Source organism: Acanthaster planci, linkage group LG17, assembly GCF_054643075.1.
Source record: "Acanthaster planci isolate LZ-2023a linkage group LG17, COTS_SCS, whole genome shotgun sequence".
Lineage (NCBI taxonomy): Eukaryota > Metazoa > Echinodermata > Asteroidea > Valvatida > Acanthasteridae > Acanthaster > Acanthaster planci.
In genome coordinates, this window is record NC_141793.1 from 6017866 (window position 1) to 6032838 (window position 14973).

At 39.8% G+C, this 14973-nt stretch overlaps 1 protein-coding gene across 10 annotated transcripts in view; it reads left to right on the forward strand.

Moving 5' to 3' along the window:
* Positions 1–165: 165 nt before the first annotated feature.
* LOC110986403 (little elongation complex subunit 2-like) overlaps positions 166–14973 on the forward strand; it is a 32917-nt gene continuing 18109 nt past the window's right edge. Inside the window, exons 1-6 of one of the 10 annotated variants that reach the window (XM_087147652.1) lie at positions 173–321; positions 2967–3029; positions 3286–3455; positions 3835–4011; positions 4518–4647; positions 5643–5762. In XM_087147652.1, coding sequence (XP_087003778.1) covers positions 3316–3455; positions 3835–4011; positions 4518–4647; positions 5643–5762 — 567 coding nt within the window. In that variant the 5' untranslated portion in view covers positions 173–321; positions 2967–3029; positions 3286–3315. The other 9 variants (XM_087147648.1, XM_087147657.1, XM_087147651.1 and 6 more) reach the window with 9 other exon arrangements.

The window sequence follows — 14973 nt, forward strand, 5'->3', positions numbered from 1 at the left end:
AGCATGATAAGAAAGGGTAATTCACGGGTCGACACGAGGTTGAAACCCCGCTTTCCAAGTACTATTCCCAGACGTTAAAATGCGTTTGCATTACTCAATATGTGGGATAAGTACAGCTGGTATGTTTGGAACCCGACTATTCTTTCTTCATTCGCATCACGCGGGCATGCAATTAGCACGCGGACATATGGCATGCGTGCAATATCGCGCGCAAGTCCTAAGGGGGGATGTCATGCGTGTAAAAAGCCCGGGAAACCTCTTACACGTACTGTACTTGTACTTGCATACAGGACCGGCCAGGGCCACCCTACTTCTAGTTCTGTAGGTGGCATGTACTGTTCTTCAGGTCTATGGTCGCATTGATTATCGTTCATTCTGTTCTTCAGTAACAGAGGCCTATCTGTATCTGTCCAAACACCATTGCTGGTTGTCGCATACGTTTGGGGGGGGGGTCATGTGCAAAGTCGTGATTATTGAAGTGAGCCTTTGATGTCAGCGTCTTGATGTTGGTGGCTTCTAATTTGGCTTTACAAGTCTTGACGTCGGGGGGATGCGTAGGTCTTGGTCGAGGTGGTTCCATTCACGAATAGACTGTGGATACAGCGAGTGCCTTTAACAGTCTTTGCTGGGATGATATATTTGAAGGCCCCTGACTGCCTGGTATTTGGTTAACTGGATGAATTTGATGACTGAAGGAAATTTTCGATGCTGTTTGGAATTAGGGAACCCATGATCTCTTTGAGTCTTTATAGATTGTCGTTAAGCGCAATTTAGTCCTTCGGTCGTGGAGTGATTCCCACTCTTAAATAAGTCGGCAAGGATTTTGCTAATATTGGATTCCCTGCTGTAATCTCCTACAGCAAATCGGGCAGCTCTCTTCTGAATTCTTTCTAATTTATCCCATCCGAATAGTGCTGTGGATCCCAAATCCCAGAGCAGTAATCAAGTTTGGGTCTGATCAGCGATTTGTAGACTAAAAACTTGTAGTATAAATTCCTCTTCAACAAACCCAGCATTTTATTTATAGCCTTGGCAACAGTCTGATTGATATGTGTTGACCATTTCAAATCACTGCTAAGTTCAACACCTAGGTAAGGATGATGTCTCACCTCGAGGGTGTGAAGACCCATCTTGTATTGCGTAATAACCGGCCATCTTGTATTTCGTAATAATTTCGAGTACCCAAATTTAACGATAGGAGAATCCAACTTTCATAGGCTAAAGCAATGCTTTCGATTTTTTCCGACTGCCGAACTCAGATTTTTCGGCGAGACCCTAAAATTGTTATTGGCAAGTTTGAAGAAAAAGGTTTTCTTCGTCAAGTTGGTGTTTCATTGTGGCTGTTGTAAAAAACGTGAGCGAAGAGAAGAGAATAGAGAATGTGTGATCGACGGAGTGTAACAACCAGTCTGTATAGTCCATTCATGTACAAACGCCATTGCTGGTTGTCGCATATGTTTCGTGCCACGGTGACCATACATGTACATGTACGTGATGAGAAATATCCCCAATGCTAGTCCAACCATATTTATGTATTAATTCACCATAATGGACAACGCTATCAACATTAATTTAATGCTGTAGAGTTTTTTAAAACTACATGTCAATTGTGGAACATTTTTTGAAGAGGCTTGCAACACTCTCGAGCACGAGCACAGACGACAAAGTGGAAATGGGGCGAAGTGGGGATTGGGGCGAAGTGGAAATGGTGTGAAGTGAAGTGGAAATGGGGCGAAGTGACTGTAAACTGTTTCCTTTCTCAGCTTGCTTCTGCTTATTGTTCAAAGTCGTAAACTGAATGCCGCGCCAGTGAGCTCTTGTCAGTGATGGAAATGGAAATAACGCCCTAATTTAGAGCATAACAATGCCCTTAACGCCCTAATTTCAGTCGTAATAAATGCCCTTTTACGGCATAATAATGCCCTATTACAGTGTAATAATGCCCTATTAAGGCGTAATAACGCCCTATTATCGCATTATAATGCCCCATTACGACGTAATAATGCTCTATGGCATCCTAGCAATAACACACGTGGCTCCGCTTATGTGCATAGATTTGCAGTTACTGTGGCCATCCTTGGACGGTCCAAATCTTGCAAGGTATATGTGATAAAAGCCCCTTTGTCTTCAGGTAGTCCTGAGCTCAGTAATAACATGGATATAAAGCCTGGCCGGTAGGTCTAATAGGGCATTATTACGCCTTAAATTATGGTGTAAAAGTGTATTCGTGGCAGAGATCAGCCACCGTAGATTTCAAACATGAGTAGCCTAGGTCATGTCATATGTGGCCTTAATTAGCCTTTTTAAGCAGTGGAAATTCGTTGATTTCCGATCTTCCAGTAAAATAAAAATATTCTTGCAACCGGGGTTTTTTACAAGAATGTGAAACCCATAAACGTGATAAAGGAGAAGCCAGCATGACATTAAGCCAAAAACAGTGTCTCCGGTTTCTGGTGAATGCAGGTCAAAATGTACATACGCATGCCAATTTGTACGCACTAAATTGTACGTTGACCAACTCGAACACTGACCAACTCTTACACAGACCAACCCGTATGCCAATTTGTACCATTAGTATGACATGTGCAAGCATGTGTGCTGTTGTTTTGCCCTTGCCCTATAAGGACAGTGTAAGTGGCGTAGCGGCAGTAACTATGGGGGAGTGGCCGTGCCCCTGGGTCCCGCTCCCCAATTTGAAATTTATGAATACTCTCTGTTGAGTTCATACAGCTGTTCAGCTGCAGCTTATTGTGGTGCCACCTTGAAAAATGCATGCATCCCATGTGCCACCCTGACATTTATTAGCTTGCTTAATATGTTAGCCCTAGTTACATCACTGCTTGCCCTCTTTACACTGGTGGTGGAAGGGGGGAGCAGATAGCGAACTGGGATTGATGGTGCAGGTCTGTCGCTGATGTCAAACATTTACATGTATTTCAATATTGCTGATGATTGTCTCTTGCCAGGTATCATTACTAAACATACTGATCTCTTGTGGTGCAGACAGAAGAGACAATACAGAAAGCAATGTAAGATAAGAGCTCTGTTTCCAGGAACATGAATCTGACATAATTACATGTCATCATTTTCAACATTATAGCAACAACCGACCAACACTGTACTAACACGTAGTGTGTTGCCTTTGTGAAGTTGTTTTGGGATGCATGTCATTGGCTTACAATGTATGTAACATCGTTTTGCGTTGAAAATCTGTCAAGTTTTTAGACGTTGATGATTACAACCCATTGCCGTTTGTGAACATAACAGTGTTCATCTTTACTGTAGATGGCTTTCGCATGCATCAAATATTGACCAATGGCTGCGGATGTAAGTGAAGTGTTCTTCACTGAGGAGGATTATGAAAGATTCTCCCTCCGACCTAAGTTTGATGTCAACCTGTTCAAGGCCTACAATCCATCCATTGAAGGGTGCACCATATCCCCAGTGAAGACAAGGTATTGATGATCTGTGGGTAATCAAATGATACACGTAGTACAGTAGTATTGTAATGTACATGTTGAGTCTATCACAAGTCCAGTCAGAAGTCCTTTGAATACTACATTGGTCACCAAGGCGGTGTTCAAATTGTCATTTTAAGTAATTGCAATTACTTAAAAATGACTTGACCCCCAACTTGATTCGTGTTGACCACACACTGTGACTTGACCAGACTATCTTGATCTTTAACTCAAATCACTTCACTAGTGACCTGAGTCGATCGAGTCATGATTTGACCTGTCACTAAATTCAGTATCTTCTCATAACGTTTGGCTTGACTGATTGAGTTCTGGCAATGAAATGTGTTATATTAGTTTTTTCTTCTTACCATTCTAGTAGACAAGCACAGGTGAAAAATGCTGAGGCCAGCAAGCAGGGTGCAACAGTACAGCAAGAAAAGAAAGCTCCATTGTCTAATGCGCCCAAGAAAAATGTCACTCCAGGGGTTGGTGAGAAGACACCCACAGTTGTCTGGAATTTGAAGAGTCCTAAAAATCACTTCCCCTATCCAAGGTAAGAAAAAAGCAGGCCTGATAAAGTTGGAGTTGCAGGGTACTATAATTAATCTTGTGGATTGCGGAATGCTTGTGGAGTGTGGAATCAATAGATTGGGTGGGGTAAGGGATATCCTTCCCAAAAGCAATTTTTTTTTCCAAATACCGAGTGATCTGAACTGTGACTTTTTGGAACTATTTCACATCCCTTCCATAAACGTACAAAGCTCATAGATGTAGTCTTACTCTTCAGAAAGGCTACATAAAGAATTCACAAAAGGTTTCTATTCCTCCCCCAAATGTTTTGGCCTCCCTTTAAATTCAGCTCTTGATACACCCTTGAATTCCAAAGATGTCAGTATCTGTGTACAATTGTAAGAAGTCTCTAGCAGACCCAATGGACCAACTCCCTGAGGCCAAATTTGGGAAGCTCGTTCAGTACACTGCATGGTCGGTGCTGCAGTTTTATAACTTTTCTATGCACTTCTCAACACTCACTGGCCAGTAATCCAAATTCTCTGGTAGGTACTCCTGTATGACCCACGCTCAACAACAGAGATACATTGAACTGTGGCAGAAGCATGGACAGCGTCATCCTAACCAGACAAGGTATGCCACAACCCCAGGCGACATCGCTGAGAAACAACAGCTCAGGGTAAGGGGTCTAAAGACCTGGGATCAGTTACCTAGCTCTGTTAAACAGCGCTTAAAAGTTGTGCTTAGTGTAGCAGAAAAAATGCACATTATAAACACTTTTTCAAGAATCACGCACAAGAAAGCCACTGTTATCAGTCCGAGTTGAAATGCAACCTTGCTGGCAAAGAGGAAAGAAGCTGGTGGAAAGTTGTCTAACCAGATTGTGAATGCTCCTCAGGGGTGAGATTTGTCACAATTTTTTTCTGATCTTAGGATTTTTCATCATGATTTTCCTGATTTCAGGATCTGTTAAATAACCTTGTTAGTCCTGGGTTTACCATAAAGATGTTTTTACATACTAAACGTGATACACAGCACAAGAAATTATTTATTTCAGGGACGTCGTGAGGCATACACAAGTATACCATAGACCCTGCACTTCAGTACGTGGGGCCCTCGAAACCTCTGGTGATCATATCGTGGATATTTTATTTTCTTCCAGTCTAACCCCTGTGCTCTCAATTCTAACACACGAAGACTGTACATGCAAACAGCTTTTGGACGCATGTGCTCAGTGAGTCCCGCACCAAACACACAAGAACCCGTGTGCAAACATCTTGAGTTCCCGCCAAAGGACCATGATTGGTTTTGTAAAAGCATGCTCTGTCTTCAGGTCTTGGTCTCGCAGAGCGGGTAACCCATAGGGCCACATTGTAGACTCTTAGTGGTGATGTCAAACTCACTATCCCTCATAAGTCTTTGGAATTTGAGATTCGTTCCAGTTCTAAAATCAGTCCTAAACTTGGGTTTGTTGTATGATTGATTTCATCAGTACCTATTTCTAAGGATGGATTTGTGCTGGGGAGATGTTAATTAATTTGGGATTTTTGCCCTGTCTAACGTGTATGATAACACTGTATTTGCCCCCTAAGGCTTGTGTTTTTTCACAAGCCTTGCATGAAAACAGACACGTATGTTTTAAAAATTGCGCTCATTACACAATTTCAATGACAGAAATTGCAGATCTTGGTCCATCAGGAGCAGCAAGAATTCATGAAGTATGCCCGACATGTTGCTAGATGCAGCCCCAAAGACTATAAACATCTTCCTCCTGCAGCACAGCAGTATGCCAAGGTAAGAACAAGAGTAGAATGATGCATTCACCACGTGCAAAGATTTGTGGTGGGGGCCCTCTTGTGTTATGCTGAATATCAAGTTGCCATATATGGTTCAGTGTTTAGCTTTTATGTGAAAATCTTTGAATAATGTATGTTTAAACATTTTCCGGATAATCTTTCACTAGAATGAAATGATAAATGTGTACAAACCCTCTCCTTCCAACAACTTCCAAGCCTCTCCCCATATCAATGCTGCCAGTTCTACCTATTGTACAGCTACATTCATAATGTGTTACATTGTATCACGTACATGTAATTAGATGCAGAGGGACAGTTCACTGACCAATGCGTTTTGGGGTTACCTTTCAAGGTGATTTCTCATCGCTCTAAACGTTGGAGTTAATCTCTCCTACCTTTTTATCAAACGAAATTGTTACCTTCATTTGCAAAATCTTCTTTTTGTAAGTATATGTAACAGAAAAAAAAGTTTTTGACGAGGAACATAAAAACAGAGCTGTAAACCACCTATGCACCAGCTACCGATCAAAGGAAATGTCCCGGATAGTGCACGACCACGCACACACGGAATGTACGTACACAAATGGTGAGCTCTGATGGTGTCACATGCGGACCAGATCAGTGCTACGTATGTCACGGGTTAAAAGGCTCTTATGTACAAAAGTACCTCGGTAACTTGAACAGTACCCACATCACTATACCCACTTATTTTGAAGTTTCTGCTAAAAAAAATGACACCAACGAGCTTCAAACGGCGTTGAAAGTATTTGAAGTCTAGGGTTAAGAGTCATCATTGCCAAGTGCATTTCTTTTCTTACTGGGACCAGTTGTATGCACATGCATAAACCAGTGTTACCTGAAACTGCAACAAATCGTGGCTTTCAAGCTGCTGAAGCTAGCCTGATTGCTACCGTGGGCCCAATTGTAGTCCCCCACATCAGGCAGTCCTATTGCTGACACTACAGCGGCCATGTGACTGCAGACGGAAAGGTCATGTGACCACGCATAGGGAAACTCAAGTGAAAAATAGGACTTTGTGCAGCACTTAATGCTGTAAACAAAAATAAGCGATGCGAAAGTTTTGCCACAAAAATGTACTACGATGAAGTGGTTTATTTTGATAACGAAATTTTTAGGATAACTCCATTCCCCTGAGGTTCGAGTTATCGAGATGTTACTGTGTAAGTACTTCGACAAGTGACGTTTGACTGGCCGACAATATTATGACCTGTCAACATTTCCCTTTTTTTTCAAATGAAAGAAACACTTAGATTTGAAATGCTTTTGCGCATGCACAAACCTTCCTTCCCGCTTTTTTGTTTGATTTGTCATTCACAGTTCCGCTGAATCGCTGATGAAATTTTTCGCTTTAATTTAAAAGTAACTTTGAAACTAAAAGTGAGAACGACAATGGCATATTTCTTGGTATCAAAAACTAACTGGTTCTCAGACTCTTTGGGTTTATTTAGCACATTCAGTGCTTTGGTTACCATCTAATAATAACAGGCTGATCAACTGCACATTTTGTGCATGATCGCTACTTACCTCTCGTGTGGAGTCTGTTTCACTCCTATATTGCGCAGTCCGCTCTTGCTCCGTCGTCAATCCTGACATAAAGTAATTTTCATTGATACTGTTTTATTTAACAAAAATACTCTTTCTTAACTCAAACAGTAAATACTTGCACTTCAGCACAAAATTTGTTTAGGCCGACAGGGTTGGTAAGTTACATACAGTCATGCAAGTGTACATCAACAGTGCGGCCACCTCATCAGAAGACTAAATTCCTTCGGCCTCTTGTTCACAGGTTTGGTACAGTCATTTTCCTAGTTCTGGATCACGAAAATTATTCAGTAAGATTGTAGAGCTCTGCAAAAATCCTCAAATTTCAGAGAGATATGGTCAGTAGTCGACTTAGTATTGTGGAGACACCTCAAAATTATTTTCAAAATCTAAGGTTTTAAATGTGGACTCACAGGATTGATGAAGGGACGACAACACCTTTCCTAGCTGGATGGGTTTCGGATCGTGACAGAAACTTGCAAATAAAAAGTAACCACGCGAAAATCCATTGTTTAGCCAGAATTAGTGTAAAAAGTTGCTTTTCTTATGAGGAATTCTTAATTTTGAGAAAATTAGTTCAAAATAAGAATTCCAATGAATTCAACAGTAGAAATTGCATGACTTTTGAATCCACTTTTCAGCTGTACAGCAAACTATCAATAGTACATTGCCCCGTGCCACACAGTTGACGAACCCATTACATCATATACATTTCTGCTACGCCCATGTAGTTGAGTTTGCAATGAATTTGCATGCACTTAATGCTGCGTGATCAAAACTTAGGGGGAAAAGCTTTTAGTTTTGGGTCAAGTTTTAAGAAACGGAAATTCCATAAGTCATTTTGATTAACCCTAACACTCCTCAATCCTTCACCTGTTGGAGGACCGAGGAGTGTTAGGGTTAAGCAAATATTAGATGCAAAAGTTTATGTGACTGTTCAGTATAAAAAGTATTTGAAATCACACGCAGTAAGTAACCTTTCGCACTGTAAATTTTTTCACTCTGAATCGGAAAGCTGGCTAAAAAATCTCTTCTGCAAATTTTCTGAAAACAAATTTGTACAAGAAGCTTACATTTCACCTTTCAAACAGAACTTGTCTCAGAGTGTAGAACTGAAGAACAACACAAAAGATGTAAGTTTGAAATTCAAGCGATCTGGTTCTAGTAAAAATCTGGAATCTAGGAAAATAACTGGAATAGAACTGGCGGAGTTGAGTAACAAAAGTAGCTGTCGATCTCCAAACTGCAGTTTCACATATGACTGCGGGACCGGGTTTTCAGTGGCACAGTTATTTTTCAGCAAGTCTGCCCTTCAGTGTTAAATTTAGACATTTTATTCATGGATTTTTGTTACTAATTTATTTACATGTTTTTTTTCTTTTTTAAGGATACCCAGCCTGAAAAATTGGAACCGGGTTTTGTTATCAATGGGCAGGTACCTGGGTACCCGATAAAGGGCTGAGTTTGTGTAACAAAAAGAAAAAAATAGCATGCGCTTTAAAGTATTTAAGAAATATTCTCTTAAACGGAAACACTACCACCTTTTAACTTCCAGTAAAAAGTAGTATTGCTCTAACAAATAGTGCCAATTTGTATGAAAACAAGTTGAGCTAAATGCACACTACATGTTTCCCTTTAGGGAGGCTGAGCAAAGAAAGGCATTTTCTTCCTCTCCAGAGTCAAAGGTCTGGCCAAATTGATACTGTTGCTTTGTGTTGGACTTACAAAACTGATCTGAGGAGACACCATTACTAAGGTGGCACTACGCTCATGCACATGTTCTCATTCTTGACACCTACGTGTACGTTTGAAATTAACAGCACTCTTTGGCCAAAGAGGACTTTAATTTATGCACAGACCACCTGCATGTGAGTGTGAAGCAAGCAACTGTAGTAATTGCTTCCAGTTTTGGTCGCGGGATTAGTATAAATCATTGTTTGTCAACAGATAGTTGAATGAACAAATGGAGCAAATGACTAGCACGATCATGGTGATTGAATGCATACAATGTATGTCTGCCGACTAGTGATTGGGTATCCATAGAGTTGGCTAACAGCAGCCACAATGGATTATGACAACAGTTAGCTATCTGAATGTTCATGTTCTTTCTACATTTATTTCTTTCTCTCGTGACAGAATTATAACAGCACTTGTTTTAATTTAATAACAATTATAACATTGAGCCACTAGCCACTTGTACATGCACAAAGTGAATTTTAGATACCAGGTCTCTAACAAGCAATTTTTAAGACATCCAACAAACTGCAATATTCTTTTCTTGTCAAATATACACTGAACATGTTTTTGCCAGTTGAGTTCGCACGCCATCAAGGATTCTTTGTGCCCTGTTGTGTGGGAAGTTATTTACATTTATCTCAAAAACCTGTATGTATCCTACGTTGCATTAATGCCAAATACATGTATACAATATGTAGTTTCGTTGATGATGTTCGTAGAGGGAGCATATGCCATTGGAGGGAGATTGTTTCATGTCCTGGGTAAGGGTAGAGGTAAATTTGTTTTCAAATAAAAAGCTGAAGTGAATATATGCCATCTTCTGTCAGTTGCCAAGGCATAATTTTTGGATGTCACTCAACCTTTGCCTGCAAGTTAGTGTGTAATAAATGTGTAGGACTCAACACCATGGCTACTCATGTCTTACTTCACTGCTCCATACATCAAATACATGTAACTGAAAGATTTACATGTCACAATATTAGACATATCACTCTTGACATCAAATAATTAGAGTTGTAGAAATGTGAGCAATAGTTGGTGTTCCTAATGGTACCACAATACATGTTCATCAATATAATTGAACCTACATGAACAATATTGGACATCAAATAACACCAGAGTTTTAGCAATGTAAGTACAGGTTAACATCCACATTACAATATTTATACTTAAGGTTCGTCGATATATTGATAATATCTGATATATTGATTTTGCTTTGATATCAATATGAACAATATCACTTTAACATTGAAATCGATATATCGAAAGTGCCGATAAATGAAAAAAATGAAGCTATAAATTATGTCAAAGTCGTTGTTGTCATAGACAATGTCTTTTCTTGAAATAGAAGTGTCCGTTTCTCATGGCCAAGAATAGCAGTCAGCAAATTTACTTTTGATTTTTTTTTTCTTTTCGCAAAAGTTTATAAAAAGTGGTAAACCTTAGCGGTATACACTGATTTTTTGCATCGTTACGTATATGTAAAAACTTGCATGTATTAAGCATGCTGTACATTTAGCAGGTCACCCTTCCACACAAGGGAAAATGTGGACACAAATTAACTGTAAAATACCCTTGTGTCTGGATACCACACTTCATTCGCATGCGCAGCGCAGTGGAACTTTGACGGCTGGAAGCTATGAAGCTTAATGACTGTACATGTGGCTGTACACGTACGAGACGCTAACATTAGTGATTTTTACCTGGTACTTGTGTGTTTACTTGTCGCATTATGACACCGGGCAAAATCGTCTAGTGGTTAAGAAATAGCCGTTGCCGGAACTTGTATGAATGATGCATCAGAGTCCTGCGTCCTCTCTCCATGCACTCAATAGTTGGGGTGATATTCATGTTGTATTGAGGCATAGCAATTTCATCAATGATGATTGGTTGAAGGAGAAACTTACTGTCCCGGGCAGCAATGAGCAACTAATAAGTGTTTGGGCAAGTAAAATCACATGAAGTTGGCTGCTCAGATCGTGGACTTGCTGGAGTATGCGTGCTTTCGCATATACCGTTCTGACCGCGGGTTGTTGGTGTTGTTATTAGGTGCTCTTTTGTTTAGCAAAGATTAAAAACTTGCAAATTCCAGCAGACTTATTTTGTCCTGCATGGTTAAAACCAATTGGTATGGTCCTAAGTTGCCAACCACAAAAGGTGTTCAGCATTATGCCATTGGTTTTGAACTTGAAAACATATATTCTTCGAACAAAATTTGATATATCAGTATTATCGATATTGGGCTACTGATATATAAATATCAGCAATTATCTGTAATCGACGGAGCCTTTTTACACTAGTATATCATATTGAGCTACAATAATGGCCATCAAATAACACAGGAGTTCTACAAACACAGGTTAATAATATCACAATTTTTTCACTGATATACATTTGACCTCCGATACCAAACATTAAATGACCTCAGAGTTCTACGAGCATCAATACAAGCACAAGTTAATATCCATATCACAACATTTTCATGAGCATCAAATAGGCCTAACTCCAGAGCTCTAGCAATACAGGCACAGCTTAATATCCACATCACAATATATTTAGTAGTATAGTGGAGCTACATGTACAGTACTGAACATCAAACTATTCTGGCAATACATTCATATTAGTTACAGTGGTATTCTCACCACATATTCATCAGTATATTCGACCTAGGACACTGAACATCAAAAATCACCTGAGTTCTAGACAAGCACAGGTTGATATCCAAATCACAATATTTTAATTAGCCTATTGGAGCTACGATACTATCATCACCAGAATTCTAGCAATGCAAGCACAAGTTTATTGTTCAACAAAGTATTAATACATAGTATTTGACTTGACTTACTATACGCTACTAAACATCGAGCTATGTCCAAGTTTTAGCAGTAAAAGTACAGTAGCTAGCATCTATTCCTTAGTCATTTAGACCTCCCCCCATACCAGATATTTTGCAATTACATTGCAAACAATAACTTTGAGTTGGCTCACTGACAGATACCAAATTTGGCACACTGTGCTCCAAATTAACCAATTTCATGACACCGATTTATGCCACATCTGAATGTACAGTAGATGAGTTGCACAAGTTGCTGCCTTGGCCTTTGACAGTGAAGATCAGGTGAATGCTGACTCACAATCACGTTGGTTGTGTTTGTTTGCTTTGCGCTGCCTGATATCTTCATTAAAGATCCCATAATTAGCATTTATGTCATGCAGTGAAACTGAAAACGTTCCCTTTTTTGATCAGTTGTAGTGTGTTTGCTCACCTAATGTGAATTTTGTCTTGACTGAGGCTTTCCAGACATTTTTCAATATGTATGAAGAATGGACGATAACCAAAATGTCAGCCTCTTGATATCTTAATGTCTTCAGCCCATGCTCCAAATAATTCTGATGGCAGACTACCCGGTATGCCTTTTCCAATTTCTGTCTACAAGTGAGACTTTGGCCGACAGATCTTCAGTTTTATGAAGCAGCTACTGGCCTGTGTACATTGTTGGTGATTACCATTCATGAAAGCATCAACCTGCTGTAGTATCTGATAACAGCGACAGGTACATGTACAGGTATAATTGAAGTTTACAGATATTCTTGAACACAATTTCTGTTTGTTATGTACATATACCATCGGTAACTTGAGAATAGTCACAATACTATATATGCACTTGTGTGATGTGAACATTAAAGTCCAACATCAGAGTGCTTTGTTTCATAACTGCTTGAACAGTAAGAGTTTACAAATACAGAATACTACATGTACATGTAAATTATAGTCGTGAACGTACATGTAAGTGCCAATATCACTCAATTTCATAGTTTGAACACAGAACGATCTAAAATGAGCCTACATGTACATTGTACATCTAGCTATCGTACACATTCAATGAACATCAATCTCGAAGAGGGTGTTGTTTCAAAAATCACCTCCTCACAATGGGAGGTCAAGGGGAAGGGGCCAATGGGGGCCAGCCCCCTCCCTCCCAAATACAACAGGAACAAAAAGGTTTTTTGAAAAAAGTAATGAGATAAATACATGTACAGTGGCGTTTGGTCCATTTGTTTTCCTTTCTACTCATAAACCTACCAAAACACAGCTTAAAGCCTTAAACGGCCGTAAAAGGGTCCAACATTGCACCTTCCCCCAAACACCTTTGGGCCCCCAAAGGAAATTAGCCTTTTGGGTCTGCCCATGATCATCAGGAATTTAAAGTGATGTTCTGATGTCACCTACCAGTGCATGTATACATTCTTTGTTTTTCCCCACAAACAATCATCAGATTATTTTAGTCAACATCGATACATGTAAGTTTGACATTTTGTTCAGTTTATGACGTTAGTAACATTATTAATTAATCATTGTACACTGTACGTGTAAAATACATACCGGGGGGTATGTACTGCACCACTGTCCCACAAGTGCAAATCATGTTAACATGGGTAATGATCAATGTATCTTCAAGCAAGCTTGATGCATCCGCACATGTACAGTATATGCCACATACTGATTTCATAGTGTACTAGCAATATGCTGGTCTGAATCATTTACATGTAACCCTAAAAGAGCCAGCTTGTTTTGACTTATCTAATGCCCATGTGGGAGACAGATCCTTCCCCCCTCCAAGAAAATTGGCTGTGCCATGTACAATTGTTTTGAAACTTGGCAGACACTTCTTATCAGTGTAGATGTGCTTCAACTCAATCTGGCATATGGTTTTTGTTGTTACATGTACAGTCATTTGAAGTTGAAGGCCACTTGCATTCCAACCTGTTTGCTTTGACCACCGCAGTGGGAAAAGTATACATTTTTGGCTGACCTGTCTCAGAAAAAGGGGCACTGCACAAGAATGGTACATGTATGTTCAATTTTCGTAACATTAATGTCAAAAAGACTGTGAAGACTACTGAAAATACTCCCAAAAGCTCACCTTGTGGGAAAAAGCAGTGCTGAGATACCGTAAAAAATGTTGAGGGATTCTGTCCCCCCCCGGCTCTTTTAGGGTTAAGATGAACATGTAATTTGCTTACCCTGCATGTAGCGCGATCCACTGTACATGTATGTGTACGTGGATGCGTGTGATTTGCGCCTTATTATAAAACTGTGGGATGTCCTGTCTTCATAGATGACTAGTCAGGATTAAAGATTCAAATTTGCTTAAAGATGAAATGTGATGCAATTTGTTTGTCTAATCCTGAGTGGACATGGCTTAATTACTTCAGAAAGGAAATTGTACCCGGTACCAGTGTCTCATTTTCACTGCTGTGCTTTGCATTAAGGTGATCAACTTCTGTGCACTATGATTGGTGCTTATATGGTCTCATACATGTCCATGTGTACATTAGCTATTTCTGTTAAAAGGAATGAAAATATCTACCCAATAGGGGCTTTCAGGACAATAGAGATTGAAATTAACTCACCTGTGCATTGGCCGCATACGTTTGTCATCTGGATGACCATGATCGCATCAACTACATGTACATGTACTATGGTAACCTGGTCAGCCAGGTGCAGATGACTATAGTGCAGCTGAAATGTTCCACCAGAGACACAAAGATGCTCACATACACTGTACATGTACATGTCGTTGCAGTACTCTACAACATGTCTTTAGAACCAATGGCAATCGCTGCTCAAAGGTTCACAAAAGGTTTAATGCACCCATAATGTTGTAGTGTACTAATAATCTTGTAGTGCTCACTGACTACATGTTATTCCTTTGTAATCTGCATGGTTACTGTGAAAAAAGCACCGAGTGGGAATCATGAAGCAAATGAAAGCTTTGTTATGAAGTTATATACATCTACGTATATTAAATTTAAGCAGCATTCATGTTCATAGTTGGCCAAGGTGTTGGTGAGATATACATGTATAGTGGCTGCTTGGGATGGTCACTCAAGATAATAGGTGGAGC